This window comes from Trypanosoma grayi (genome assembly GCF_000691245.1).
Source record: "Trypanosoma grayi strain ANR4 Tgr_523_V1, whole genome shotgun sequence".
NCBI classification, from domain to species: domain Eukaryota; phylum Euglenozoa; class Kinetoplastea; order Trypanosomatida; family Trypanosomatidae; genus Trypanosoma; species Trypanosoma grayi.
In genome coordinates this window covers 1-12124 of record NW_008826142.1, presented here as the reverse complement: position 1 = coordinate 12124, position 12124 = coordinate 1, and the positions used below count along the sequence as shown (strand labels likewise).

Genomic DNA, 12124 nt, shown 5'->3' with positions numbered 1-12124 from the left:
AAAGCAACTGGCATGCTCCCTGTTCGCGGCCGTCGTCACACTGACCACCTCCAGGTTGAGTTGCTGCATCCCCACCACATCAAGCACCTCTTTGGCGGCGGTGTCGTAATAGGCGTCGCCCGGGGTCAGGTTCTCCTCCCGCACAGCGGAGCGCAGTCGCAGCTCCCACTGGTGGAGCAGCGCGTCTCGTTCGGGCTTGTTGTAGCCCATCTCATCTACCATATTGCAGAATTCCCCCTCACTCATGTAATACACATCCGACGTCACCTTGCCACAGCGTAGCAATGAGTCACAGAATGCATCCCACGAAAGATCCGAGCTGCTGCTAGTGTTTATGTTGTTCTTGTTGTTGAGGACTGCCTTGTTGGCGGTGGGAGCGCTGGTGTTTGTTGTCGCTGACATCGAATCAAAACGGGGTACAGCCGTGGTGGTAGGTTTTGGCAGTTGATGCTGTTGTACATCGGGTTGGCGCTGATCCTTCTCTGGCTGGTGCATTTCATTTGTATACAGCGTACCTTCTGGTGCTCCCAACCTGGACGGCGCAGCCTGCAGCAAGGTGGAGCCGCGAGATTCTAGTTTCTGCTTTTGCTGCAGTTCCGGTATTATTTTATAGAAGGTCAGTGGGTACAAGTAGCTGCGCGGGTCCGGTTCTGCGCCGTACCTCGCCGTCAGCGCCGCAAAGAGATCATTCGGCCTGTCACCAAACTCTCGAACCGCACGCGCCACGTCTGGCGTGGCTGTTGTGATGCCGTATGTCTTAACGAATGCCTCGAGGCGTGCAACGGTGTCGATAGCGTCCGGCTCCGGGCCGTTGTCAAGCACGAGGTTGTGCATAAGTTCCTCCTCCCGGTTCTCCCACTGCTGCAGCAGTGTTGGTATCTGGTCCGCGTGCTCGCGGCCGTACACGCGGAAGAAGTCCGTTACACGTCTTTCGTAGTCAACAACACCGTACTTGCGGTACAGCTTGGTGAAGGTGTCGACCTCCGGGATGCCGCGCACAACGCTCTCTATGAGGTGCAGGCTGCTCGGGTTGTGGCGTGAGAGGAACTCTGTGAGGCGCTGCTCGTAGCCGGCCTTGTCGGACGGCGCCACCGCAAAGGAGATACCGATTTGCCCCATTTCAGTTCCCACAATATGTGTCACAAGTTTGCGACGCTGCACCACATCAGCAACGTCGCAAACAAGATTCTGGGCACACGCGCCGGCCACGCGAACTCCTGTCGTTGTTGGTGCTTCTGCTTCTATGGTTGTTGTTGGGGTTGTTACTGAACCCCACCGCTCCTTCACGAGCAACAGTATCTGGAGCGTCGGCGTTTGTATTCGCCACTCAGCGGTGGCGGCGGCGCTGCGCTCACCCCTTCCGTCAAGCTTTACCTCCAAGAGATCATTTTTGCCATCAGCAACAGTTGCGGTGGGGGCGGGGGTGCGCACAATGTCGTGCGTCGTGAACTCGGCATGCATCTCTGCACAGTCAGGGAGGAGAGCGCCCTCGCTTGCCACGGCACGAGCAATGACAGAGAAGACGCGTGTATCACCGTGCCTGGTGCTGCTGCTGCTATTGCCAACGCACACGTCCTTGGGTATGTTCACCACGCTGTGGAGCCGAACAAGGATCTTCCAAGGGCTGCTCATTAGATGGCACACCTGCAAGTCCGAACAAAGGAAGAGAGAGAGAGAGAGAGAGAGAGAGAAAAGAAAGAAAGAGCACTGAAGTGTGTCAACAACTTGAGAGACTGCATGAGAAAAATCGACAACGGTGCTGCTGCAGCTGCAGCCCACAACATCATCAAAGCAATTGCTGCCGGAACATTGCTTCCTCACAAAACGCTGACACATTCAGCATCACCCCGCCACCACCACCACCACCACCATCATCATCATTCCCGCTACGACTCCCGGTCCTTTTCCTCTGCCCACTTGTTTCTCCCTGCGGCACGTCCTGTACTGCCTGTTTTAGCCTCGTTCTTCCCCTGCTCACGCGCGTCACGTTCCCTTGCCTGGAACATTTCGTCCACCTTGCGCTGCTCCATCTCTTTGTCTGTTGGCACCCAAAAGAATGGCTCCTTTTCGGCCTTGATCTTTCGAAAGTTCGGCTCCCAATTGAAGCTGTGCAGTTTCACGTGGTAGTCGATGCGCTCCCGCTCCCAGTTGTCCCACTTGAGGAAGACCTTCTCCTGATCGTCGTGGTCCATTGCGCCAGTGGCTGTGAGGTTGTGCATGTGCGTCATGATATCCATGTCGTTCAGCACCTTCCCTGGCCCCTCGAGATCGAGCTGTGAGCAGAGAAAGGACAGCTCCTCGCAGATGTTCTCCGTGTCGCCCCAGGTGTAGTGACCGCCGCTGTTCCGCACCCGAAGCACGAGCGGGCGGGCGACAGGATCGATGTCTTTACGCAGTCGCTGGTGTCGCAGCTTCGCCACGTACTTTAGAGCGTTCCACGGCGGCACGCGATCGTCGTCGAGGCAGACGGAGACCATCATGCCCGGGTAGGTCACGCGGTCGTTTATGTTGTGGTACGGGTCGTACTGCAGCAGCCGGGCGTGGTCATCCGCGCGGTGCAGCGGGTCGCCCCAGTCGTCACGCTCCGCCAGCGAGAGCGGTAAATCGGGGTCTAGCATCGTGTTAACCACATCGAGGAAGGGTGCACGCAGCAGGGCGTTGCCAAATAGGCCACAACCACGCATGTTCATGGCGGCCGCGATGGGCACACACCCTGCGCTGTTCCCCGCCGCCACCATGAGCTCTGGCTTTGTGTAACCCATCTTCACCATGTGCTCGCAGCAAGCAATAAAGTCATGCACGGCATTAATTTTTTGTTTGCCTTTCCCTTGCTCTGCCCAGTTAGGTAGCTCGCCGCCACCGCGCACGTGCGCAAAGGCAACGACCCAGCGGCGGCGCAGCATCCACATGTAGGGAGCGAGTTGGAAATGCATAGAGGGTACCTCGCCGTAAGAACCGTACACATAAATGAGGCAGTGCTTTGGCGTGTTGGGCTGCGCTTCAAAGTCGGTCGCCTCTTGCACAAAGGTGTCGCGCCGGTGACAAATAGTGATGGGGATCTCTGTGCCGTCCTCGGAGATGCACAGGTCGCGGTAAATGCTGTAGGGCCACATGTAGTCCCACGGTGTGAACTGCTCTGACTGACGCTGTGTAAAGAGTGCTTCAGGGGCGCACAAACGGCTATTCTCTGCGGTCATTTTGCTCTCGAAACTGAACACGCAATCCTTGCTCGGCTGACAAATATTGCTGTACACGAAGCTGAAAGAATCTTGGTTGAAATTTTTGTTCAACCCAGGCGTGACAGAGGCAAGCGGAGGGAAGTGGAGCACCATATCATCCCCGCGGTTCTGCCGCGCCGCATCGTCAAGGCCCTTGTCACACTTTATGATACGAATGTGATTAATGCGCTCAAAGGCAAAGTGGACCTCGTACAGCACAATACGATCCTCGAAGAGGTCAATGTCTACAATCTGCACATCATCGCGGTACGGAATGAGCTCTTTCCACTCTGCGCTCCTGCCATACTTGAGCACCACTTCCTCTCGCGCGTAAACGACACGGTAGTTAGGCCCACGATCGGCCACGACCATAAGGAAGTGTCCCTTGTAGTGCTCAAGCCAACTCCAGCTCTCCTTGCTGGCAATCTCCACCGGGCGACCGTCGGGAAAAAAAGCTTCCAGGTCTCGTGAGATCTTTGGGAACGAGGCGGGCACCACTCGTGCGCTGCTCTTCACCTTGGAGTCTGAAGTAATGACAATGTACGCATTGTCCTTCGTCTTATGCACATCCACAAAGAACTGTTCATCGTCGTCGCGGTAGAGCTCCACCGGCGGTGGCAAGATACCTGGGCGTATCTCCTGCATAATCACCATGTACGGTCGGTTAAGGTCATTTGACTCAGTGAAGTAGAACTGGTTGTCTGCGCCAAACTCGATACTTACAATGTTGCGCCCACGTATTACGTGGAACAGACTTGCGTTGTCGAGGCTGCGCACGTGACATATGTACCGGTCGCCACCCTCTACGGATAGTGTGTAGGCGAGGTACCTTCCGTCCTGTGAAACACGGCAGATGCCGACGCTGCATTTCTCGTAGCCAAACTGCTGCTGCAGCGTGGTGGGGTTGATAAGATCCTCCGCGAGCAGGTCCACTTCGCCGAAGCGCTTGCGATAAAAACCAATGGCATTGGGATCGCCCCCTGGCACCACGCGGGTGAAATACACGTAGTCGCCTATGCGCTCCTCACCCTTGTCAAAGCCACCTTCGCGGCTTGTAATAACAACTTTCGCGTCAAGCTCCGCCCAGAGCCGAGCCTTGGAGTGTTTGAAGTCCATCTTGGCGTCTATGAGCGCAAAGTGCCGCTGCTCCGCACGCACGTAACTTTGCGTGCGCCGGTCAAAGAGGTCTTCCATGTACTTGAACGGGTCAGGCGAAGCGCGTACCCCGTGCAGGAGGAGGGATTCCGGCACCTCCGCCGGCAAGGGGCCGTCGAAGATGGGCAGCGGGTACGTGTTGCGTGTGTGGGGGGTGAGGCGGTTCACCACGCGCCGAGCGAGTGTGTACGCAGCGTTGGACGCCGGCACCCACGGGTACAACGCGGCCATGGCTCTGCACCTTCCACACACTCACGTACACCTGCTTTGCGCACTCGCAGCTACACTCCGATCTCTCAGCAGGGAAAACAGGAGGACAAAACGAAGACGAAGAAAGAAAGAGAGGGAGGGAGTAACGAGGGAGAAGTCCGTACGCCCCACGGACAATGGCAGCACACACACACACACACATGACAGCGCTGAGCCTGCAACATTAGAGACGAACCCAGACATGAAGACAAAATAACAGAAAGCAAAGAAGATTTTTTTAAAAAAGAAGTGGCAGCTAAAGGGCCACAGCATGCCTATTGATTTTTCCGTGCCTGAATGTCAATCTTTTGCTGTGAACGCCTCGCCAACCCGAACCACGACTTGTCTTGCTTCTCAAAGGTGGGTAGCCAATTCTCCTTAAACCATGAGATGGTATCATCCCAGCCCTCACGGAACGGAATGATCGGCTCGTACTTTAGTTCCTGTTCTGCTGCCGTAATTCGGAACCACCGGTGCATTGTTAGCACAAACACATTGAACACGTTCAGCTTGAAGACACGTCCCATAAGCCATCCAAGCGCCTCAGCGAAAAGAGCCACCAGATACAAGAACCAAAAGTTGTAGTGTACCTTCTGCTGAATAGACGAGAATCCCATCGCCACCACGGCCTTGTCGAGCTCTTTCCAGAAGATGCAGTAGGCATCAGGTTCTGGGTGTGTGCGGCCGTCCGTCACAATGTAAAACTTTCCCAAAGCCTGCGACCCCTTGAAAAGTTGCCGCTCAGCGATAATAAGGCCATGTGCGTAGTTGTCGACGTGAGTGAAACAGATACGATTTTCACCAGAACCGAAAATACGCAATTTGCCTGTCCCTGCTGCCTCGAGCATGTTGGGAAGAAACAGATTATCGCGAGGCCCATACACCTGATGGGGCGCCACGCTAACCACAAGAAGATCGTCACAGCAGGCAGCCGTCACAGCCATCTCCGCCTTTGCTTTGGTCTCTGCGTACATTTGCATATACGCATTCAAGGGCAATTTTGGCATTTCATCCTCTGTCATGCCATCCACGCATGGGCGATGGAAGAGGCTCCCCTTGAAGCGTGTGGACGGGGAGCTGCTCATCACAATTTTATGCACTCCCCACTCCTTGCATGCACGGATGACGTTCACTGTGCCTCCGTAGTTGACCTTATCGTACAACTCCTGTGGGTGAAACGGCCCGACTGCGGCTGCCAGATGCCAGACGCAGTCTGCCCCTTTGACTGCCTTGGAAACATCATCATAGTTGGCGATGTCGCCAACGACGTACTCTATGGCCGGATGCCGCCATACGCTAACTACCTTTTCTACCGGAACAATATCAAAACACACAACCCGCTCTGCACCTCGTTCCACGAGCATCTCCACGAGACGCATACCTACAAACCCTGTGCCACCTGTAACAACGCAAACTTTTGGAACTGGTGGGTGTTCCCGCGAGGCCGCCTTGCGCTGTGCTGGGGATAGTGCAGGGCAAAGTACTTTCGGTGGCATCGCTTTCACAGATTGTGTGAATGGCGAAAAGAGAAGGGTAAATAATAATTCGTTGATAACAATTTATCCAGATGGTATTTGTGTATGATCCTTCAAACCAGAGAGGGCAAAAAGGAAAAGGAAATGAATGAAAGAGACGGTTGAAGACACGCAGAGAGAGAGAGAAAGAGACAAAGAGACACCACCTACAACCATATATACAGATATATATATATATATATATATATAACCATGCAAATGGATAAACGGGAAGAAGTTTCGCTACACCGCTCAAATCAAGTCAGGAGGAAGCAATGCGCTCCAGAGTAGAGAGTGACTTTTTCGTCACCTTCTCATCAAGCATCTCGGAAAGGCTCGAGGCAACCGGTAAAAGCACAGGGCCTTCGTAAAAATCGTCATCGCGCCTTCGTTTCCGGTCAAAAAGCATACGCCTCATAGCACGGTCCGATAAGCCGTCAGAACCAGTGTCCTGCACCACTGGTGAGAGTACAGCACCGCGACACAGCTGTGTCAGTTTGTCACAATCACGACATGAGGCACTTTCGTCGCAAAATGCAATCTCTTGTGGAATAGATTCCACAAGCATCTCCCGCATACTTGCTGCCGTGGCGTGGGCCATGCTAACGGTTCGTCTAGTGAGTCGATCGGGGATAAACGCCTCTGTAAGGTTTTCTCCAGCTAGTGAAGAATCCTCTGAGGAGTTCTCTTTTTGCAACAGCACTTCCAGTAGACGTGGATGAATCATTGGAGTATTATCAGCCGCGTCACTCGCGACGGAGGGCATGAGAGAAGTGCAAACAGCGGCCTCATGGACAAATGGGCCCACAAAGGTAGCGTATGTCACCTTCAAGTCATCCGCTAGACACACACTCCTCTGTGACCACGAAGAAGTTGTGAGGAAGTTTCCCAATGAATTTCGGTCTTCGGGGCTGTAAGCATGCAGAAGGACCAGGTACTTCCAGATGGTCTGCTGCAGTACATCGTATGAACGCATTGGTGAGGACGCCTCTCCAGTCAATGGTATTATTATCGCGTTATCGCATATTTTGCCAACAGACGCCGTATTGCTCTTGTCCTTCGCAAAATAAATCCGTGGAAGAACAGACTCCGTGAATGTTTTCACTTTTTCCTTTAGTTCATTCACTGAAGGACTACCGAAGATGCACTCCTCTGCAGACACGGTGTTTTGCACGTAAGCCACAATGTTGTCATACGCATCAGTTTCGTCAATTTCACCGCTTATGCATTTCATCACCTCCGCGCTCATAGGAAGATGGGTGGTGAGTGGAACACGTGGGGATCCCAAGCCACCAACACAACCCACGTGCTGGTACAAGCAGCGGCGATCCTTCGCTTTGGGATACAATGCAGTCAGAAGACTCACAACAAACGCCCTTGCGGACCCACGGAGTGGCCCAAATAAACTGCTGTGAAAGTGCAACATTTCCCACACAGAAATACACGCCGCGGTCGCCTGGAGAGCGCCCTGATCTTCCTGCATCACAAGGTCGTGGTGAACAGTTATCATGAAGCGGAAGTACAAATTAACAAGTTGAGCCGCAAGTTCCGCCGATTTCTCATTCTTAGACCACGCAATGAGCAACCCATTTAGTTGTTCTATCAAAGGCTGCGCCCTCGGTTTGTCAACCATTGCCAGAAAAGCCTTTAGTACGAAAAAGGGGAAATATCCCTTGTCAAGACAACAAAGCAAAAAGAGAAAAGAAAGAGTTTGATCGAGACCTCTGAAATCGGTGTTCCTACAAGCATCGGCTCTCGCCACAACGCAGTCCGTCAATGCACGCAGACATATATATATATATGTATGTATGTATATATATATATAAGAAAGAGAGAGAGAGAGAGAGAAAACTATCAGCAGCCACGGAATAAGCGGTATATTCAAAACTTTACTCATAATGGTAATTTTATGGATATCGATGCAAGTAACGCGGCGTTACAGAAGCTTGTGTTGTTTTCAATCTTTTTCGTGTGTGTTTTTTGCTATTTTTTTTTGTTTTCTTTTAGCAGTTAGTAAAAAGGGCCGAATATGTAGATTGAAGTATCATCTGGGAAAGCAGTTGCCCAACAAGTTCCCCCTGGGCCACACATTTTTTTCCATAACTTCCTTTTAATTGCTCGTGCACACTCTTCTCAGGAGAAATGTCTTCATATTCGCAGAAATGCCAAGTCGCTCGGAATATAGCCACGCAAGGGAGTTCCCCAAAGATTTTTTTTTTCGCTCTATTCTGAAACACGACTCGCCGTCTCATCATTCGCAATGCCTGAATCTCAATTTTTTTGCTCTTATTTTTTTTTTGAAAAAAAAGTCGGTTTTGTTCTTCCCCTGGCACTTGGCATCAAACTGGGTAGCATTGTTCCAAAACTCCATCCCCTTCCTCCTTTCTCTGCGTGCTTCAGACACATGATAGAAATAATTTTCACAGGTTTTCCAGGTCCATCACTCTCGGGTCCTCTTCCAGCTGCACACATTCAGAGTAACCACTTGCTTCTTTGGCCAGCTGCTCCCAATCTACATTCCTCACGTACCAAAGCATTGCTGGCGATTCCAGGAGTAGTCCAATCGTCAGCCCACCAAGAATCCCAGAAATGCCCCAGCCAAATGCATAAGTGAACAGCAACTCTAATGGAAACCCAATGGCCCACAAACATGTAATCAAAATTCGTGCCCCATCTTTATTGTGTCCCATCCCGCTAAAGACCCCTTGAAAAACATACTGTGCACTGTCAGCCACATGAGTAAGCGGAACCACCCAACGCACCGTGTGGGCTGCCGCCAGTGAAGCCTCTCCCACTCCAAACAGGCTGAGAATTGGATCAAACAGCACAAACATAATTATACCGTTTAATGAAGAGACGGCAAGAGCACAGGCAACAGCAACAACAACATGTTGCCATGCGCACCGCGGAAGCTGCGCACCCAGGCTCGCTCCGATTTTAGCGCACGCCGCGGTACTCATACCTCCGGCAAGCGAAACAAAAATCAAAAGGCAGTTGAGGGTCGCAGAGAATGCGGCCCCCTCCGCAGTACCCAAGGTGGCTGCAAGTAGCACAGCAACATCAAAGGCTGACGCCTCCGCAGCGACGAAAAGAGAACTGGGAAGTGCAAGAAGAATATACTCCTTTAATTCATCCCAGTCTAATACTTCCCTTATACGGATTTTTCCAAAGGTTCGGCGAGTTGGCTCCACCCACAATGTCAAACACACAATCACCAGAAGCTGTGTCCAAGCAGACAAAACCATTCCTAGCATGGAGCCATGGACGCCTCGTTTCACAAGTAAGTATTGAGTCAAAGGGGTGACAATAATACCCACTATAAGAGCAGTCATCGGCAACTGCGGTTTAAGCTGATTGAGACAGAACTTCGAAAACGCAGTGAACGTCACCAATGGAATAATGAATAAAAACCCAAATTTCATAAAGTCACACGCAACCGCACCAATCTCCTCTCCGTATATTGTCGGCAAAATCTGCTGACACAGAAGAAGAAGAATGTTCACAGGCACCACAAACACAATACCTACCAGCACTCCCCGTTGAAGGATAACCCCTTGTTCGTCACTCTCTGGATCTCTGCCATATGCTTGTGAACAAAACGCGTCCATCGCAAAGGTCAGGCCACAGAGTGGATACTGAGCAACAATCGAAATAATAAAATATCCCACAGAAGCACCAGTAAGAGCTTTGTCACCCAACACAGAGCCTATGAAAGCCAGTGGAATAACCGCCAAGCCAAAGGTCAATGCAATGCTTACAGCAGACGGTGTGGCCAAAGGAATTAAAGCAAGAGCAACCTTTACCCAGCTCAATGAGTATTCCTCGTTATGATCTTCACTAATGTACACCTCTCCGTCTTCCAACACATCTTCATTCGATGTGGACTTCATTTCAAGAGCTATATTGCGGAATGGTTCAGTATGCTTCTGGCAGCGGCTGGCAGATCCGTACGGGTACGTGGAAGACCACTCCTGAGCGTTGTTGCCGGTCGATCCCATACCTACTTCGTTATCCTTTCCCATGATTCCATCCCACTCTTGGTCCTCACCAAACCTATATTTCACAAAAAGACAAAGGAATAAATATAATGAATAACCTGTGCCTTACTTTCACTAAAGACAGAAAGAAAGAAAGAGTAAAATATTCTCATTTTCAACGCGTGCTTTGTTTCGTTCTTCTTCAGATAAGAGAAACCGCCCCACATACCAAGAGAAAAAGAATCGAGGATTGTCCTTTGCAGTTTATTTACGACTTACGAAAAGAAAGAGCTGAAAGCGTCCTTAACCCGCCTCCTGCGCGGAAGCAGAGAGTGTTGGGTTGGGTGGGCTTTCAAAACTTACCTAATTTGTCACGGGCTGTAATTGAAAACATAAATAGATCAAATATGTATTGATGTGTTAGCACTGTAGCAGCGTGAGATACCAGACCATTCCTACCGCAAGATGCCAGAGCTTGTGAACAAATATACCCCTTTTGACAATGGTCATTTTGTTATCAGCACCCGCACTGCAAAGGCAACACAAAAATAACTCCACTGTAGGTAAATCAAACAAAGAAAAGGAAGGCTATGTAGAAGTCCCAGTTGCTACGGAGCGCCACCACATTCAAGATGAAGGCAGAATATCTTTTTTGCTTCCTTAACTTCCCCAATCTATTGTTGTCTCCAGATCGCCACGCAGACACATCTATCGCAGCAGAAAACTTTTATATATGGTCTATTGGCAATAAAGGACAAAATGTCATGGTTGGTATCTTCTCTCCAAGCCTTTATTGTATCTGTAACGCGCACTTTGTATCGTGTGCCTGGCAATGTCACTTATATTGCACTTGGAATAGTACGCCCCCGTCCCCTGCATGCGAAACGCACATCGAAGACTACACTGTCCCATACGACTTTCATTGAATCGCAAAAAATTAATAAACAAAGAAACTGCACATCTTTCTTGGCCGGTACAACCATGTAGTTTCATTGCCCCCTGGGGTGGCACCACACGCACATTTCCCACTGGGGACCTCTAAGTGTACCTACCGCCGTCAAAAAACCCGTCACCTTCGTTATCGACTTTTGCGGCCAATGAGTTAAAAAGTCAACAGGTTATCGAGAAATGGGGCCAAACCATCCGNGATTCTACAAGACAAAAAAAATTCTAAAAACAAAAACATTCCCGCAAAACTGGCAACACACGCCATCACACCACACGAAGACGACCAGCCTCTCAGGATGGAATTCCCGCGCGGAAGACCACGACACACGCCACCGCAATGAGCGGCCCAAGCCCTACGGCGCACCCGCCCGAGGGCGCCACCGCCAACAACCCAAGCGGCGCCACCCTTAAAACACCCCCAAGGCGGGCCGGCCGGCGCCCCGGCTAAAAAGGCCCTGCGCCGCCCGGGCGGCTGCACCACGATCTGGCAACAGGCGTCCCTGCCCAATTGAGGGCGCAACGCGCCGCAGGATCCATATTGCGCAGCTGCGACGGCAAATCTGGCGCTTTACATGTTGGCCGGCAAAAACGCCAGGGGGGCGTTCACCGCCACGGCGACCGGCCGCCCAAAGTCTCTATCTTCGCGGGCCCCCCGTCACGCCCCACGGCGTTCCAAGCAAGCCCCTTTAACACCAACACGCCGACACCCCGCAAACAACAGAACCCACCATTGGACCCACAGCGCCGCAGGGCACGCACGCGGCTGCGGTTTGCGCTGCGCCGCCGCATGCGTTGCAAAGAACGAGGCGCGGGACAAGTAGGCCAGGACGGCTTCTGTTCCCCAAAAGCGCAAGAACACAAGCACGCCAGATGCGGTTGCGTTGGCGAACCGCCGCCTCTACAGCCAGCACCCCCCAACCACCCACCCACCCCAGCGCCACCGACGACCGGAATTCCACACGCAATAATTCCAGCCTGGTTCAAGAAGGGGGAGGGCATGGCTCGCTTTCGCGCCGGGGCACCCCACACCCCCTCGGCGGGTCACTGCGAGCGCCGCGGCCCG

At 52.0% G+C, this 12124-nt stretch overlaps 6 protein-coding genes across 6 annotated transcripts; all 6 read right to left on the bottom strand.

Moving 5' to 3' along the window:
- Positions 1-1836, bottom strand: DQ04_05231050 (hypothetical protein; the record flags this gene model as incomplete). The annotated part of the gene is made up of 1 exon (XM_009314064.1): positions 1-1836. A coding segment is annotated over one exon (1836 nt), but the record flags the coding sequence as incomplete, so codon positions are not given.
- A 50-nt stretch (positions 1837-1886) lies between these two features.
- On the bottom strand, positions 1887-4604 carry DQ04_05231040 (oligopeptidase B-like protein; the record flags this gene model as incomplete). Its single annotated transcript, XM_009314063.1, has 1 exon — positions 1887-4604. The coding sequence occupies one exon, from the start codon at positions 4602-4604 to the stop codon at positions 1887-1889; it is 2718 nt and encodes a 905-aa protein (XP_009312338.1).
- Positions 4605-4897: 293 nt separating this feature from the next.
- On the bottom strand, positions 4898-6118 carry DQ04_05231030 (NAD(P)-dependent steroid dehydrogenase protein; the record flags this gene model as incomplete). Its single annotated transcript, XM_009314062.1, has 1 exon — positions 4898-6118. The coding sequence occupies one exon, from the start codon at positions 6116-6118 to the stop codon at positions 4898-4900; it is 1221 nt and encodes a 406-aa protein (XP_009312337.1).
- Positions 6119-6398: 280 nt separating this feature from the next.
- On the bottom strand, positions 6399-7769 carry DQ04_05231020 (3-methylcrotonyl-CoA carboxylase; the record flags this gene model as incomplete). The annotated part of the gene is made up of 1 exon (XM_009314061.1): positions 6399-7769. The coding sequence occupies one exon, from the start codon at positions 7767-7769 to the stop codon at positions 6399-6401; it is 1371 nt and encodes a 456-aa protein (XP_009312336.1).
- A 787-nt stretch (positions 7770-8556) lies between these two features.
- DQ04_05231010 (multidrug resistance protein, MATE family) lies at positions 8557-10158 on the bottom strand (the record flags this gene model as incomplete). The annotated part of the gene is made up of 1 exon (XM_009314060.1): positions 8557-10158. The coding sequence occupies one exon, from the start codon at positions 10156-10158 to the stop codon at positions 8557-8559; it is 1602 nt and encodes a 533-aa protein (XP_009312335.1).
- Positions 10159-11664: 1506 nt separating this feature from the next.
- On the bottom strand, positions 11665-12060 carry DQ04_05231000 (hypothetical protein; the record flags this gene model as incomplete). The annotated part of the gene is made up of 1 exon (XM_009314059.1): positions 11665-12060. The coding sequence occupies one exon, from the start codon at positions 12058-12060 to the stop codon at positions 11665-11667; it is 396 nt and encodes a 131-aa protein (XP_009312334.1).
- Positions 12061-12124: the final 64 nt, after the last annotated feature.